Source organism: Hyperolius riggenbachi, chromosome 9 (assembly GCF_040937935.1).
Source record: "Hyperolius riggenbachi isolate aHypRig1 chromosome 9, aHypRig1.pri, whole genome shotgun sequence".
Taxonomy (NCBI): Eukaryota; Metazoa; Chordata; class Amphibia; order Anura; family Hyperoliidae; genus Hyperolius; species Hyperolius riggenbachi.
Genome location: NC_090654.1, coordinates 220010228 through 220028888, shown reverse-complemented (window position 1 = coordinate 220028888; position 18661 = coordinate 220010228). Strand labels below are relative to the sequence as shown.

The 18661-nt window shown below is 44.9% G+C and overlaps 1 protein-coding gene across 6 annotated transcripts in view; it reads left to right on the top strand.

Moving 5' to 3' along the window:
* The window catches only part of MIPOL1 (mirror-image polydactyly 1), a 528027-nt gene that overhangs the window by 154145 nt on the left and 355221 nt on the right, over positions 1-18661 (top strand). For all 6 annotated transcript variants that reach the window (XM_068254025.1, XM_068254028.1, XM_068254026.1 and 3 more), the window contains 2 exons: positions 6547-6708; positions 8281-8377. In XM_068254025.1, the coding sequence (XP_068110126.1) occupies positions 6572-6708; positions 8281-8377 (234 nt within the window). In that variant the 5' untranslated portion in view covers positions 6547-6571. The remainder of the gene's footprint in view (positions 1-6546; positions 6709-8280; positions 8378-18661) is intronic.

Sequence of the window (18661 nt, the reverse complement as noted above, 5' to 3'; positions counted from 1 at the left end):
GATCTGCTTGGTCAATGTATCTCAATGGGGTGGTGCACACCAGAGCGGCAGGCGTTTTGCAGAAACGAAAAATGCCTGGGTGAGGCATTTTTTGGATTGCGGATGCGTTTCTGCCTCAATGTTAAGTATAGGAAAAACGCAAACCGCTCTGAAAAACGGCACTTCAGAGCGGTTTTGCAGGCGTTTTTGTTACAGAAGCTGTTCAGTAACAGCTTTACTGTAACAATATATGAAATCTACTATACTGAAAACTGCAGCAGCAATCCGCAAAACGCTAGCAAAACGCCTCATAAAAATAAAAAAAAGCGTTTCAAAATCTGCTAGCATTTTGCGGATCTGCTAGCGGGTTTTGGTGTGCACCAGCCCTTAATTGAAAATTGTGTCTGATATCTTTTGGGCACCTCCTCAAATCATATACCTTGAAGAATTAGTTCCAGTTTTTGCAGTTTGTTTTTACCCACCTATCCTCAATGAAGATCAGAGACCTGAGTGGGTGACTGTACACCAGTGGGGTTTACTAAACCTAGTTGAGGGTGGGTAACTGTTCTGTGTGGTATCTTTTTATCCTGTCTCTTGCTCATAGAAGGGTAAATAACCACTCTTAGAAGCGAACACAGTAATTCCAGCGCAGGAGATTTGGGCGCAGCCGGCGCCATCATATGCCGTAATAGGAATTATGGCTATAGCAGCGTACAGGGAGTAACGTCGGCGCCGTCAGAAGACAGAGCTGAAGTTACTTTTAAAGCACAATAATTGGCTGAGGGCAGTTCAGTGTGACATGAGGCTGAGAAGACGAACACGCTGAAACCAGGAGATTTGGGCGCAGCCGGTGCCACCATAGGCCGTAATAGGAATGACAGCTATAGCGGTGCACAGTGAGTAACTTCGTCGCCGTCAGAATACGGAGCTGAAGTTGCTTTTAAAACATAATAATTCGGCCTCCAGCAATAGCTGGAAGCCGAATTATTTCATTCTCCATCATCCATGGTGGCCAGGAGGGGGAATAGTATTTAATATGGCCAGGAACTTGTGCAGCAGCAGGATCAGCCATATACCGGCTGTATCCTGCGCCCAAGTCTCCCGCGCCTATATCTCTCGTATGCTCGAAAGTATCTGCTTCTCCCTGCCTGTTTTCTTCTGTCCTCGGCGTATGGCGTCAGACGCTATTTTCCAGTGGCGTATACGGAGAGCCGTCCGGAGGTTACCGACACCTTGTGTGCTAACACAGGACAGGTAATGTGTAATTACACACCAGGGGGAACATTTATACATTAGGGGGCAGCGGCGGGCTCATCTTATTCCATGAAGATTTCATGCTGAAATAATAATAATCTGAACATTTGTATAGCGCTTTTCTCCTGTTGGACTCAAAGTGCTCATGAGCTGCAGCCATTGGGACGTGCTCAAGGGGCCACCCTGCAGTGTTGGGGAGTCTTGCCTTGTACTCCTTACTGAATACAAATAGGGGGAAAGAGGCGCCCTGGGTAGTGTAAAAGCATCTAAAAACAGTTTAAAATGAAAAGGATAATGAGGTGTCTTACCTCAATGACGAAATCTTTGTATCATACAAAAGATTTTTATTTAGCATAATAAAATAAAAATCTTTTGTATGACACAAAGATTTCGTCATTGAGGTAAGACACCTCATTATCCTTTTCATTTTAAACTGTTTTTAGATGCTTTTACACTACCCAGGGCGCCTCTTTCCCCCTATTTGTGCTTAGTATACCCCCAACATATCCTGTTGGAGGGGTAGTGACAGTATACCCGTGGTTGCTACCACAGCGGACATCTGTCTCCGGTTTTTCAAGAGAGCGACCACCCCGGGTCCCATTGGGACCGCCCCGAGTGGAGTCGGGTTTATTGTCTCCACCTGCTTCCTGCGGTTGGTTGCCCCTCTGCAACCCGCCTTTGTGAGTAGCATTCCTATTCTCACCAAATTTCTCTATCCTTGCATTGATGTATTGCACTACTGGGCTCCCGCCTTTTTGTCTCTTGTGCCTTTTTCTACAGGGTGCTCCGACACCCCCACCACAACACTCCTTACTGAATAGGTACTGACCCTAGCCAGGATTTGAACCCAGGTCTCCCATGTCAAAGGCAGTGCCCTTAACCAGTACAATATCCAGCCACAATTACACCATCCAGCCACAAATGTGTCTCTTTGTCGACTCTGCCCATAATCTTCTGACGTATGGGCACCTTTAGTGTCCCTCAGTGTTGGTGCTCTCCATCTGGGGAGTTGGAAACTACTGGCCAGCAGAAAGCAAAAACCGAGCTAAAGTACCCCGAAATAGCACCAGACTGGTTTCACATAGAAAATATACCTTTGTTCAAAAATTGACAACCATATAAAAGCAATTAAAAATTCACCTAATTGGTGATCGAGCTGGTGAGATTGAATTTTAAATACAATTATTGTAATATAAATGAGAATTTTAATAGTACCCCTCAACTCCAATAAGACAACTAAATGACTAGCAATCTATAAACAATGTGACAGTGAAACACAATAACCCTAATGGGGTAAATCAAGCAGTAATGTGATTACAGAGGATTAACATATACTAAGTACAACACGTTATGCAAAAACCAACAATCAGACCATATGCAATCCTAACTAAAGTGCAAGTGTGCATCTGTGCAAAATAAGCATGAGCTGCCACTGAAATAGAAGAGCCAGGAAAGTGCTTAAATGAAGAGGGGAAGACCAGACCACCAGAAGACCAGCAGCCTAGGTGCACATCCGGTGCGACTCACGCTTCTTGAAGTTGGTTTTGGCATAACGTGTTGTACTTAGTTTATGTTATCCTCTGTAATCACATTACTGCTTCATTTACCCCATTAGGGTCATTGTGTTTCACTGTCACATTGTTTATGGATTGCCAGTTATTTATCTATTGCAAACATATCAAGCTCCATCCAGTGGGCCAAGTCTGGTCCTCTGAGCCATTAGATTTGGCCCTCAGGTGGTTTCCCCACTTTGCATTATGTTTGGCCCACTCTAGACCACTGGAGAAGCCATATTGGAGGGTAAGCCCTAGATCTCCAAGGAAGCCATAGGGGGAGGGGGAAATCACTAGATACCAGGAAGCAGTATAGGAGAAGGGGGGGGGGGGCACTAGACAGCAGGGAACTGTATAGGGGAAGGAGGGAGCCACTAGACACCAGGGAACTGTATAGAGGAGGGGAGGGAGGACCATTAAACATCAGGGAATTGAATAGGGGAGGGAGAACCAATATACACCAGGGAACTGTATAGGGGAGGGCACTAGACATCAGGGAACTGTATAGGGGAAGGAGGGGGGAACTAGACACCAGGGAACTGTATATGGAATGGAGGGGATATTAGACACCAAGGAACTTTATATTGTCAAGTCTTGTCACTTAACTGTCCCTCTGAGGGGCTCACAATCTAATCCCTACCACATTCCTATGTATGTATTGTGTAGTGTATGTATTGTAGTCTAGGGCCAATTTAGGGGGAAGCCAATTAACTTATCTGTATGTTTTTGGGATGTGGGAGGAAACCGGAGTACTCAGATGAAACCCACGCAGACACAGGGAGAACATACAAACTCCTTGCAGATGTTGACCTCGCTGGGATTTGAGCCGGCAACCCAGCGTTGCAAGGCGAGAGCGCTAACCACTACGCCAGGGGCGTAGCAATAGGGGTTGCAGAGGTTGCGACCGCATCGGGGCCCTTGGACTAGGGGGGCCCTGAAGGGCCCTTCCTCAACTACAGTATTAGCTCTCTATTGGTCCTGTGCTCATAATAATCACTTCTATAGATACTTTGATTAGTGGTAATCATTAACAAGCTATTTCCCATCCCCTTCTTGTACCTCTGACACTGTAGTTGCCATTGGCAGGTTTTGGTGCGCCGTATCAATTGTTATGTATAGAGTGCTGGTGGGGCCCCATTGTAAAACCTGCATCGGGGCCCACAGCTCCTTAGCTACGCCACTGCACTACGCCACGTGCATGCTTCACTGTCTAGTGCACAAAGAAGCTTTTTTGCCGCCGCATGACTGAATAGCTGCTGTTGGGAGTTTTCCTCCAGGCATGATTGGGGGGAATCAATACCTAGATTCAATGTAATGTTTATCAACATCATTTTCTGTATGTTCCGGACACCCAGCAGTCTGAAGTACATTGAGCCAGCACTTGACCGAAAAAGTTTTGGGACCCCTGTATTAGAGATTAATGAAGATTGGTCATGGTGTATGACCGGCTGTGGCGTTATTAAATATTAAAAGAGGAATGTATGTGTGATGAGACACTGGATTTTCATGATGCCCGTGACAACAGTACAGTATTATGCAATGTGGGCAAGAATAACTTGATCCGCATGAAATGGGAAAGAATCAGGAAGTGATGCAGGTGAAATTCTGTACCGTGGCTGGGAGGATTATAGCAAGAGGCAAACCTTGTGTCCTGCCTGTGACCAGAGAATCCCCACACAGGTGCTGCTGTAATCATGTATATCATATTAATCATCAGGAAATGCCCTGGATAGAGATGCAAGAAGGTTATACAACAAATAGACATATCCAGCAAGATAGTGTGAAGAGTATATGCAGTCCTTGCATCTTCCTATACAGGACTTTTGGGGAAAAGCGTTTGCAATGTCCAGATAGTTTTCCTCTCAGTTCATTTTTTGTTTCTTTTTTTTTTTTAAGGCAAACTTCATTAATCGGTATATTTCTGTTACGAGAGAGATAGCTCCAGCTCCTAAATGGGACAGGAACTAGAACGAGTTTAAAAGGCCCCTTCCCCAACATACCCTCAGTGCTTATTCTGTACTCTGAAGGTGAGACATGGCTAGAAAGAGTGGTCGTAATTTTTCTTTTTTTATAGAAATGTTATTATTAGGATTCCTCCAGAAATATTTATGACTCATTCTACAAAGGCGGTTTCCTCCTCCTGGGCTGAGAAGTCATCAGTATCAATAGAACACATTTGCAAAGCAGTCACTTGGGCAAATGCACACACATTCATAAAACAGTATAGATTAGGTGTTGTGGCCAATGATGAGCTGTCTTTCGGGAGGGAAGTGTTATCTGCCCTAGTCCCGCCCTGAAATGTTTTTATTTGGAAGATCTCCGTTTCCTGTCACGAAAGATGTAACAGAAGTACATAATTACTCTTACCGGTAATTGGTTTTCTGTAAGTCATCCATGACAGAGGGAAAAAACCGCCCTAGGATGGTAAGTACGGTCTTAAATGTAATTCACTGAGGGTATGTTTTTTGGAAGAGACTTTTTAAACTTTCTGGTTCTTTTTCCATTTAGGTGGAGGAGCTCACTCTCTGTATCTGGTTGTAGATTACTTTTTTTTGTATTTGTCAAGACTCTAACTATAGTAATTTTTTATGATTAGCCTTGGTGAGTAGTAATTCATTGATATTTAAATTTCATGTAACCTCTGAATGTCTATTTGCGGTAGCGGTATTGATTTAGCCAGTGTTACTAATGTAAGTCTATTGTCTTTTAGGCCATCCCATAAATTGCACTTTTTTGACCTTAAAGCCATAGTTCAGCCTCTCATTTTTGAAATGTACAGTATATACTGTATATACTCGTATATTAGCATAATTTTTTTCAGCACAAAAAATGTGCTAAAATGTTACCCCCTCGTCTTATATGTGGGTCAGTGAAGCAGAGTGGATGGTGGAGCAGGTTTTGTTACTGGCAGAGGAGTTTAAGGATTGTGCACTAGTGAACCTGCTCTTGCCAGCTGGCTCCCTGCTGTGTCCGTGCCCTGCATCCCCTGCAACATGGTGTGCAGAGTGCACTGCTGAAGACTACCTGTGTCCCCTGGCTTGTGGAGCGGAGTGTGCAAGCAACATGTCAGCGGTGCGATGATCAGGTGTTCTTCCTTTTTGGCAATCCTTGTCTCTCATATCTATGATGCCATCTAGTGGCGTCATGAGACACAGCTGTATTATCCTTGGGGCACATCTGGCTATGGGGAGAGGGTCTGACTTGCACGGGGGGCACATCAGGCTACTGTGGAGGGGGTTATTCTGGGTAGGGGCTTATACGCGAGTTAATCACTTTGCCCTGGTTTTTGAGGGAAAACCTCGGCTTATACGCGGATCAGCTTATATGCGAGTATATGCTGTAATAGTAAATTTGCTTTATTTAGCAATACACAAAATTTGTTTGCACTTTTTGGAATTAGTATGTTTAAAATTACCTGGCTGCCTAAATCTTGCTGCTCCATTTCCTATTGAGATGGCAGTGCAATATTGCTGGAGAATAAGCCGTTCACACTTCCCCAACCATTCATCACTTGCACATGAAGTACTGTAGTCAAAGAGGAAATGGGAGAATTCAGCAGCCAGTATCTCTCTGTGAGTACAGATGGTCAATGGGGCTATAGAATCAATAGATATATGGGTATCTTTATATTTACCATTACAATGCAGGGGAAGGAGGCCTTAAAAGTTTATTATTTTTAATGACTGATGCTATTATTCTGGACATATCATCGTAATGTGAATTTAGTGTAATTATGACATTTTGTGTAATTCTCTTACAGAAAGGTGGTCCATGTTCAAGGCTCAATGATGGCCTCTGGTTTGGTTCAGGAGTTAAAGAAATCTAAAGGATTTACTTCTGATAGTGTCCCTGTACCGACTCCAAGAAACTTACCTGTATCAAGAATGTCAAGTTCAGAACACAGTGACACCCATAAGTCAAGGTAAGTCTTTCCCCATGAAGTTGTGCGCTGGGGATATTGTGAACATCGTGTATCACCTTGTACACACAGGCAATGGCTGAGTATATGAGCCTCCAGGACATGTGTCGTTCTAGATTAATTTCTTATTGGGCATAAAGGGAAACTTAAGTAAGAGGAATGTGGTGGCGATCTTGGTTATTATCTTAATGAATGTCTATTGCCCAGTTGACATGCCAATCATTTTGCTACTGTACTTTGTGATTCACTCCTGAAACAAGCATTCCTCCAATGCAGGTACGACACCTGATTCTGAGTCAGAGAGTCTTGAGTCTTTCTGAGTCAGGGACGTACCTACTCAACACATCTGTGAGAAAGGCACCATCATGGGAGAGGGGACCATCTGTACATTAAAGAAAAATTGTTTCTAACAATTTTACTCTATTAATATTTGTCAGATCCTCTTCTGGTAACCTGTTCAAATGTGAGAAAATGTATTATAGTCCAGATAAGGGCATAATGCTAAGACTGGACAGGGTAGCATATACTATGAGGATGTACCTGATTGAAGTGTACCTGTTGTTACAGAAAAGCTACCACCACTGACCACCACATCTAGTTTTCTGGCTAATGAGGCTTCCCCCGTCCTCCTCCGTCGCTCCGTCCCAGCTCTGTCAGCTGGCCTAAAGTCCGCTGTGGTTCCAGGACCATTTCAATCCTGTGTGAGCCTCGCCCTGGAGCAGTAATAGCTTTCTGTAAAAAAAAAAAAAAAAAACGAGCTGGATCGGATTCGCTCTACTGCGCAGGCGCAGACACTGCTCTACGGCACAGTAGAGCGGATCCGATCCGGCTCGGCTAATTCCGCCTGAGTCCAAAGTAAAGCAACTACTTTACCTGCGAGAGGTTCACACAGGATTGTTATGATCCTGGAGCCCAGCACTGCCAACGATTTTTGGTGGCTTGCAGTCATGGAATGAAGGGATGGAGGTAGACGGGGGAAGCCTCATTAGGATCCAGAGGCTTCCCCCTCCTAAGGTCAGTACCACCCAGGGGCACTTTTTTTCCTTATAGAGTCTGTTTAAATGCTGATCCTCTGACTTTGATACTCTTGAGCTTGATAACTTTGATTAGCTGTGCTGTTCAGGTGTGTCTGGCTGTACAGGCCGAGTATTTGCCACAGGTGAGTGACTCGCAAAGTATTATTAACAGAGGGCCAACGTTACAGCGAGACAGCTAGGGAGGCCGCAATGGCTTCTCCTGTTTCTCTAGTGACAGATCTACTTTAAGAACAATTAAAGAAGAGAAACTCCAGGGGGAGAAAAAAAAACTTTGCCTAAATGAACAATAACGGTTTTCTAAGGATCTGTCATAAGACAGAACATCTAACACATGAATAGCAAGGGAATTTTCCTTTTTAGCTTCATCCTTTAATACCGTGCATTGCTAATGGAACAATGGGCTTAGCCTAACATTGCCTACTTAATATGTAAAGAAGGTGTACAGAACATGACAGCACATGGCTAGTTGGGATAAGTGGGAGACTGCCACCCTGTGATTGGCTCACACTGAATAAATATTTCTGTGCTCCTCACACAGCGACATGCCGGATCCGCAGGCAGCCTCCAGCAAGGTGGAAGGAGGGAAGCAGAACTTGTTACAGGAGCTGGATTATCTAAGACAAGCCAATAAAAAGGTACAGGCCACAGTGTCACCATTGCACTCAGTGTGAGCACCGTCTACTTGTGTGTTTGCTTCTGTCTCTCAAAATAAAGCATCATTGTAGCTTTGTAGTACTTTCTTGTTTCAGTCTCCCCATACTGGATGTGCGTCTGTTGCCAGGCCTGAGGCTGGCTTATGCAGCAAGCATCTGTCTCTTGAGAAAGAGTGTAAGGACATGCAGCAGTTCACTGAATACATAGGGCCTATTTATAAAAATGGTTAAACGGGTAGAATTAAGGGCTCGATTCACAAAGCGGTGCTAACCCAGTTAGAGACTTTAGGTGTGATAAGTTTAGGTGTGATAAGTTTAGATAAGTTTAGATTGCGCGCAAAGTCCCACATGCAAAGCAGCGCCATTAAACTCTATGCGAAGTGCACCAGATGGTGTGGTGATAAAGGGCTTTTCACTAGCGTGCTAACTGTTAGCACCGCTTTGTGAATCAAGCCCTAAGTTTTTCTTTTAACCTTTAATTAAGCAATGTAACCCTTTAAAGCAGGGGTCCCCAACCACCGGGCCGCGGCCCACTGCCGGTCCGTGGGCAGTTGCCAGCTGGGCCGCGGCGGGTCTGGCCTCTCACCCCCCCTCCCCCCTGCGGCCGCCGCTCCTGTCACCTTATGAGCTGGTGGCCGCTTCCTGTCACTGATTCCCCGTAGCCGCTTTGAGGATTGCAGCATCTCCTTTTACAGCAGCGCTTCCTGCGCAGCTGCTGTAAGGAGGGAAGAAAGCGAGACAGCGCCGGTTTCCATGGTAACGGCGATCGCCGCTACAGGAAGCCGCTGCCCCGCTTTCTTCCCTCCTTACAGCAGCTGCGCAGGAAGCGCTGCTGTAATAGGAGATGCTGCATTCCTCATAGCGGCTACGGGGAATCTGTGACAGGAAGCGGCCGCCAGCTCAAAGCAGGTAACAGAAGCGGCGGCCGCGGGGGGAGGGGGGCTACACTGGGGCACTATACTAGCTATCCTGGGGCTCTATACTAGCTGCACATGGGGCACTATGCTAGCTATACTGGGGCACACTGGGCACTATACTAGCACTATACTAGCTATACTAGGGCATACTGGGCACTATACTAGCTATACTGGGGCACACTGGGTACTATACTGGGGCACACTAGGCACTAAACTAGCTATCCTGGGGCACACTGGGCACTATACTAGCTATACTGGGGAACACTGGGCACTATACTGATGCACACTAGGCACTATACTAGCTATCCTGGGGCACACTGGGCACTATACTAGCTATCCTGGGGCACTATACTAGCTATCCTGGGGCACACTGGGCACTATACTAGCTATCCTGGGGCACATGAGGCACTATACTAGCTATACTGGGGCACATGAGGCACTATACTAGCTATCCTGGGGCACATGGGGCACTATACTAGCTATACTGGGGCACACTGGGCACTATACTGGTGCACACTAGGCACTATACTAGCTATCCTGGGGCACACTGGGCACTATACTAGCTATCCTGGGGCACTATACTAGCTATCCTGGGGCACACTGGGCACTATACTAGCTATCCTGTGGCACATGAGGCACTATACTAGCTATACTGGGGCACATGAGGCACTATACTAGCTATCCTGGGGCACATGGGGCACTATACTAGCTATACTGGGGCACACTGGGCACTGTAATAGCTATCCTGGGGCACACTGGGCACTATACTAGCTATCCTGGGGCACTATACTACCTATCCTGGGGCACTATACTAGCTATCCTGGGGCACATGGGCACTATACTAGCTATACTGGGGCACACTGGGCACTGTACTAGCTATCCTGGGGCACTATACTAGATATACTGGGGCACACTGGGCACTATACTAGCTATCCTGGGGCACACTGGGCACTATACTAGCTATCCTGGGGCACTATACTAGCTATCCTGGGGCACATGGGCACTATACTAGCTATACTGGGGCACACTGGGCACTGTACTAGCTATCCTGGGGCACTATACTAGATATACTGGGGCACACTGGGCACTATACTAGCTATCCTGGGGCACACTGGGCACTATACTAGCTATCCTGGGGCACACAGGGCACTATACTAGCTATTCTGGGGCACATGGGGCACTATATTAGCTATCATGGGGCACTATACTAGCTATCATGGGGCACTATACTAACTATACTGGGGCACTATACTAGCTGCAGCGGGGTACCTAGACTTCCTATACTGGGGCAACTGTGCTTGCTGTGCCGCCGCGAATACCCCCCATTCTCTCTTTTAACAATATCTTTATTATCTTTAAAGGGACAACTAAACCTTGTAAAGAAAAATATTTTTACTCATCTGGGGCTTCTACCAGCCCCCTGCAGCCGAACCATGCCCTCGCAGTCACTCTCGGATCCTTCTGTCCCCCGCCGCCAGTTACTTTTAATTCGCCAACAGACCTGGCGATGCGTGAAGGAGACGCGTGGCCAGGCCTGCACAGGTGCAATGAGCCTGTCAGCCGAAAATGAAAATGGTGGCGGGGGACAGGAGAAATCCACGAGTGACTGCGAGGCCACGGGATGGCTGCAGGGGGCTAGTAGAAGCACCAGGTGAGTAAAAATTATTTATTTTTTTAATAAGCTTAAAAATCCTTTTAAATAAACATATTAGTAACGTATAGAGCATAGCTGCTCCACAGGGTTCCTAACTTAGTCCATCAAAGTAGAGATGATTAGCTATCAGGTGGTGGCTGCAGAAGACCAGGCAGCTCTTTGTCTGTAGAGTAAACTAAAAACAATACAAACGGTGAAATAGCCCGTTCCCTGGCTGCGGAGTGTGGGACATCACTCTTACAAGCTGTTTGCCAGCTTTCAAGTTTGCTGCCAGTCATTAGGTTGCTGCAGATGTGGACAATCAGTAACAAGCTCACACTCTGTACAGCTAGTTACTCCTGCAGCATTATGGGAAATGTCTATGCTGTCTGTACTCCACAAAAGACTTGCAAAGAAGTGGCGTTTTAGCTCTGTACCCTTGCACCTTGGGGTACCCACGATGTGCAATCCACAGTTGGGTCAGCACAATCAAAGTATAAAAAAATATGATGCATATTGATGTATCTTGAGCTTCCTAAACCATACCCGCGTGTTTTTTTTTTCAGTATCAGCCTCAACAGAAATGCAAAAAGAATCACACATGCAATTCAAAATGTCCATAAACATATGCAAACCCTATGGCAGTGTGGTCAACGTGCATGCAGATCTTTGCATTTTTTAATTTATTCTGGAACTTATAGTGAAAACAAGGGATGGCAAAACTGAGCATTTGTTCAAGTGAGCTACAGCAAAGGGTGTCAACTTGCCCTGGTCTGGCTACAGCGCTCCATCCTCTCAATACTTCCTCCTTCACAGTCGGAGGAGGAAGTATCGGGGGGATTTAGAGGGGCGTGGTGCGCTGCATCCAGAGGCGGTGACCAGGCTGAATACATCCCCTTTGCCGTGGGCAAAGAACTATTCCTTTTTTGTTTTTATTGGTTTTATTTGCTTTAGCCTTGTGTAGGCTTCAGTTGATAAATTTACTGCTCAGGATTAGAATATTACCTTTAGCGGTGTTTAAAGATGGAGCTACCCTTTGAGCCAAGTGCCTGTGCATACGTAAATAGAAACCGTAACAACATATAGTAGAATGCAGTCAATTATTCAGGATACCAACTTTTACATTACATAACCTGGTTTCAGTATCAGAAACACTTGCCATATCTATATATTGCTGAATAATGGTAATAGCCCCACCCTCCCACTGAGGCTTATCCTAGGCTGTTTATTGTGCAGAATTCTCACCCCCAGAGCATTCTGGGAGACTAGGCATGAGTTTTCAAGGGCTTTGTAAATGAGCACTCCGCAGATATCATTTGACAGTACTAAAGATGTTGCCACCTGTGATAAATTTCAGAAAGTATTGTAATAGGATTATTATATTGCATATAGGATGCAATTTTTCTCCCCCAAATTACGGGGAGAAAAGCCAGTGCCTCTTATATGCTGAAGGTCTGGCCAGGTTATTCATTGTTATTTTGACTAGACAAATAATAAGGCAAGACAAATAACATTTATGTTGCGCTTTTCTCCTTGCGGACTCAAAGCGCCAGAGCAGAGCAGCAGCCACTAGGGTGCGCTCTATTGGCAGTAGCAGTGTAAGGGAGACTTGCCAAAGGTCTCCTACTGAATTAGTGCTGGCTTACTGAACAGGCAGAGCCGAGATTCGAACCCTGGTCTCCTGTGTCAGAGGCAGAGCCCTTAACCATTACACCATCAGACTACTATTCCTCTTTACTGTGGGGGATAGGGAGAAAAAGACTTGAACTTACCTCGGGCTTCTAATGTTCCCCCGCAGACGTGCTGTACCTGCGCAGCCACTCACCGATGCTCCAACTTTAAAGTCGAAAAACCACTGAGCGTCTGCGCCTGAGCTCCTGCTGACGTCACCAGGAGTGTATTGTGCAGGCCCAGTACGGTCTGCGCCTGCGCAGTACGCACCTGGTGACGTCAGCGGGAGCGAGGACACGGCAGCGTAGTTGCAGTAGTTTTCCGACTTTAAAGTTGGAAATTCCAGAAATGACTGCGCGGGCACAGGACGTCTGCGGGGGACCATTAGAAGCCCCAGGTAAGTTCAACTCTTTTTTTCCCCCTTCCCGCCTACAGTACTGCTTTAAATAAAGTTGTATTTACAGTGGAAACTTTGTAAAGAATACAATTTTCGTATCTCCCCAGCATAATTTGTTGTTTCGTACAGCTGAGCCTTGCTCACCCAGCATCCTGCATACCTGAACCTATGTAAATAACACTATGGGCCATGCTCGTGAGAGCAGACAGTTTAGCGATAAAATATATCAACTGTTGAGTTCAGCTCGTCAGTACATCCGTGGAAACATAGACAGTTTCACAGGCCAGGTAACAATACTTCCAGAATCCACTGATGTCACAACGGGTTGTCCTGCTTAGCTGACCGTGGTAAAAGCAAACATACAACGCTTTCCTAGATCTGTCAAACGCCTGACATAATTACTTGGCTGTGTCAAAAACACTTTTATTAGAAGTTTAGCTTTGCCTGCAGTTTATGTATGAATGGAATGATGGGATAAAGTAACCTGCGGATAGACTTGTAACGGAATCTGTCAAGTTGTAATGCTCTGAAAGGGGTTATAAATATGAGAGAGGGAAGCTAAAACAGTTCCCTTCTTATGCAATGCAGCACTGAGCAAAGGGGAGCATTTTCTGCTACTAATGTAGGATAACATGAAGTCCTTCGGTAAACTGTGAGGAATTCAGAGACTCTGCATTTGTACACTATAGCTTGAATAGGGTCTGTGCATCCGGATTGGCTCTACAGGATGCTGTTTAATTGAGCTCACTGAACCCTAAAAAGCAGGGCAGTGGTGCTGTACACGAGTGGTTGTGAGCACAGGCAGATACAGAATCTATTCAACTGCATTTTCAACACGTGTTCATGTCACAATAGTGCTACTTACAGGAGAACTCCACAGCGCCATTGAATTGGCCATTCACTGGGAACATTTGTAACCGATACCGTTTAATAGAAAAATGTCCATATGAAGTCTTGAGCTGCACAAACTTTTTAAATATGCTCTTTAGCCAGCCAGCCAACTCAACTATTTGTCTAGAGCAGTGGCGTAGCCGTAGGGGGGATCCAGAGGTTGTGACCGCACTGAGGCCCCCAAGAGGCCCTCCCTCAACCGCAGTGTTAGCTCTCTCATAGCTCCTAACTGTCCTGAGGGACAGTCTCTCTGTGGGAATCAAATCCCTCTGTCCCTCTTTCCGGACTGGTGTACAGATCTATGAAAATATATCTTTTATCTACTGAAAAATGTGTTTAATAGACTATAAACTTTATTTCCAACATTTACATTTAAATATTTCTCATTTTTAAATGTTAAATTGAAGGAAAACTGGTGGTAGAAGCTTTCAGTGTGGTTTTATTAATAAAACTACATCTTTGCCTTCTAAATTCTTAGTGGTATGCATGACAAGGGGTGTGGTGGGGCGTGGTTAGAGGTGTGGCAGGGGCGTGTCTTAAAGGGTCCTTTTTTCTTCTCCTTAAAAGTTGGGAAGTATGGTCCTGTGCTGGTAATAATCCCTTCAATATAGGCTTTGAAGGGTAGTAATCATTAACAAGTTGTTCCCCATCCCCTTCTTGCACCTCTGACACTGTGGTTGTCCTTAGCAGGTTCAGGTGCGCCGTATCAATTGTTATATATAGAGTGCTGGGGAGGGGGGCAAATTACTACTTGCACTGGGGCCCATAGTGCCTTAGCTACGCCACTGGTCCAGAAATAAACATATTATATGTTGTAGCTTCAAGGTCAATTGTGTGATCTTTCAATATGATCACATTTCCTAATATAAGGTTGCTAACACAGTGGAAGGGGCTAAAAGGCATTTGAAAGTCCATTTAAACTCAATCTGTTATATACTTGTGTTATCTATTGCAAAAATGCTGTTTTCAGTAACATTTTAACACATAAAATAAAGAAAAGAAAGCCACTTCTACACTTTAGTGGAATAGCTGGGCTTTAATAAAAGCTCCATTTGCACTAAAAGTGCACAAATAGGATGTTTATAAACATCAATTTTTGCAGGAAGGGGTTAAAAGAATAATTACTATAACTGTTGAATCTAGAAGGAACATTTATGTGACACAGGTTTTTTTTAGGCATATGCAAATCAGGCAGATGCCTAGGGCTACCCCTTCAGAAAGGGGAACAGCAGAGCGATTCTTAGAACACTAATAGCTGATAACTAATTATTTGACGCAAGCTTTGTAGTTTGCTGTACAGTTTTTATACACACAGCACATACAGTGGGTTGCAAAAGTATTCGGCCCCCTTGAAGTTTTCCACATTTTGTCACATTACTGCCACAAACCTGCATCAATTTTATTGGAATTCCACGTGAAAGACCAACACAAAGTGGTGTACACCTGAGAAGTGGAATGAAAATCATACATGATTCCAAACATTTTTTACAAATAAATACCGGTAACTGCAAAGTGGTGTGTGCTTAATTATTCGGCCCCCTTTGATCTGAGTGCAGTCAGTTGCCTATAGACATTGCCTGATGAGTGCTAATGACTAAATAGAGTGCACCTGTGTGTAATCTAATGTCAGTACAAATACAGCTGCTCTGTGATGGCCTCAGAGGTTGTCTAAGAGAATATTGGGAGCAACAACACCGTGAAGTCCAACACCAGACAGGTCAGGGATAAAGTTATTGAGAAATTTAAAGCAGGCTTAGGTTACAAAAAGATTTCCAAAGCCTTGAACATCCCATGGAGCACTGTTCAAGCGATCATTCAGAAATGGAAGGAATATGGCACAACTGTAAAGCTAGCAAGACAAGGCCATCCACCTAAACTCACAGGCCGAACAAGGAGAGCGCTGATCAGAAATGCAGTTAAGAGGCCCATGGTAACTCTGGACGAGCTGCAGAGATCTACAGCTCAGGTGGGAGACTCTGTCCATGGGACAACTATTAGTCATGCACTGTACAAAGTTGGCCTTTATGGAAGAGTGGCAAGAAGAAAGGCATTGTTAACAGAAAGCATAAGAAGTCCCGTTGGCAGTTTGCCACAAGCCATGTGGGGGACACAGCAACCATGTGGAAAAAGGTGCTCTGGTCAGACGAGACCAATATGGAACTTTCTGGCCAAAATGCAAAACGCTATGTGTGGCGGAAAACTAACACTGCACATCGCTCTGAACACACCATCCCCACTGTAAAATATGGTGGTGGCAGCATCATGCTCGGGGGTGCTTCTCTTCAGCAGGGACAGGGAAGCTGGTCAGAGTTAATGGGAAGATGGATGGAGCCAAATACAGGGCAAACTTGGAAGAAAACCTCTTGGAGACTGCAAAAAACTTGAGACTGGGGCGGAGGTTCACCTTCCAGCAGGACAATGACCCTAAACATAAAGCCAGGGCAACAATGGAATGGTTTAAAACAAAACATATCTATGTGTTAGAATGGCCCAGTCAAAGTCCAGATCTAAATCCAATCGAGAATCTGTGGCAAGATCTGAAAACTTCTGTTCACAAACGCTGTCCATCTAATCTGACTGAGCTGGAGCTGTTTTGCAAAGAAGAATAGGCAAGGATTTCAGTCTCTAGATGTGCAAAGCTGGTAGAGACATACCCTAAAAGACTGGCAGCTGTAATTGCAGCAAAAGGTGGTTCTACAAAGTATTGACTCAGGGGGCCGAATAATTACGCACACCCCACTTTGCAGTTATTTATTTGTAAAAAAATGTTTCGAATGATGTATGATTTTCGATCCACTTCTCATGTGTTCACCACTTTGTATTGGTCTTTCACGTGGAATTCCAATAAAATCGATGCATGTTTGTGGCAGTAATGTGACAAAATGTGGAAAACTTCAAGGGGGCCGAATACTTTTGCAACCCACTGTATGTTGCATGTTTCAAGCTTGATCTGCATAAAGTGTAATGCACATCATATAGGCAGTGCAAGTGTTGTGTGCATAAAGTGAGTTACACGAACTAGTATGGGATGCACCAGGGCTCAATCCTTTCTCCCGTTGTTCACAATTTACATATTACCGCTTGGAAAACTAATCCAAAGGCACGGCCTGACATACCACTGCTATGCTGACGACACCTAATTATACTGTATCTTTCCTTCAAACCTGGTGTGACAGACCCAACTCAAACTATAAACGCCTGCTTAGCCAAACTACAGCAATGGATAAAACTAAAGTCCTGATTAGAGGGCAGCACATGACAACAAAACAACTTCACTTGCAATCTTCACCACTGGGAGTAGGAGGCACAGATTTACACAGCTCTGAGCATGTGCGTGGCCTGGGAGTTCTAATTGATGGGGATTTAAACTTGAAAGCTCACCTCTCTGTGGTGGTGAAATCATCCTATTTTCAACTGAAGAACATCACAAAAATCAAGCACCTCCTCCCCCAGAAGATCTGCCAGCGTTAGTTCATGCCTTCATTGAATCCTGAGGAGAAGTGAACACCAAGAGCCCAATATAGTGTAGTATGTACTGGTAATGGAACATTTTTATAGAGTAATTCAAAATGTAATACTCACAAACCAGGGTTACCATTAGGCAACCACTGTCAAGACAGGTGGGGAGATTGTCCTGACCCCACTCAGGATTAAGTCACTCTCTGTAGTAGAAGAAGAGGGTAAGTACAACCCTCCACCTAGGGTGGACTCAATGTAGCAATAAGATAACAGAGGCGCCAAAAGGATAAAAGGGACTAAATCAGCTTAAAAGCCAGTTTGGTAATAGAGGAGGCAGTAGTGGACTTACCCCCTCCAAGCAGAATTCACGACTAGATTTTCAGTCAAAAAATGTTTATTGGGTACTCCAAAATAAAGTGCAACACGTTTCACAGGTTAAACCTGCTTCCTTAGGCAATACAGATAGGAGTAAAAAAGCATCAGCAAGTGACATCAAAGAGGCGCTCAGCTTTGATGTTACTAGCAGATGCTTTTTACTCCCATCTGTATTGCCTGAGGAAGCAGGTTTAACCTGTGAAACGCTTTGCACTTAATTTTGGAGTACCCAATAAACATTTTTAGACTGAAAATCTATAGTCGTGTGTTCTGCTTGGAGGGGGTCCACCACTGCCTCCTCTATTACCAAATTGGTTTTTAAGCTCATTTAGTCCCTTTTATCCTTTTGGCACCCCTTCATTACATCCTGACTATTATAATGCTATCTACACCAGCCTTCCAAACAAAGACTTGCACCACCTACAGCTGATACAGAATACTGCTGCCAGACTGTTAACCAGCCAACCCCGTCACTGCCACATAACGCCAGTCCTGCACTCCCTTCACTGGCTACCTGTAAAATGGAGGGTCCTATTCAAGATCGGCCTACTGACATTTAAATCACTACATAATCTGGGCCCTGGATACATGAAAGAATTGCTGCAGCTGCGTAGCAATTCCTGCAATCTCAGGTCCACAGGTTCTAATAATTTAGTCATACCAAAAGTCCACCTGAAAACTTTTGGTCCCAGAGCCTTCTGTCATGCTGCTCCTACGTTATGGAACTCCTTACCTCGGCAGATCAGGACCGCTCCATCTCTGGACATGTTTAAATCCAGACTGAGAACCCACCTGTTCAGTTTGGCATTTGCAGACGTATAATTTTTTGTGTTAATACTTCATCCTTCTACCAATTACTGAATATGAGAGAGCCTAGGTGCTTCGAGTCCTATGGGAGTCGCCTCAAAAGTCGTCTATCCATA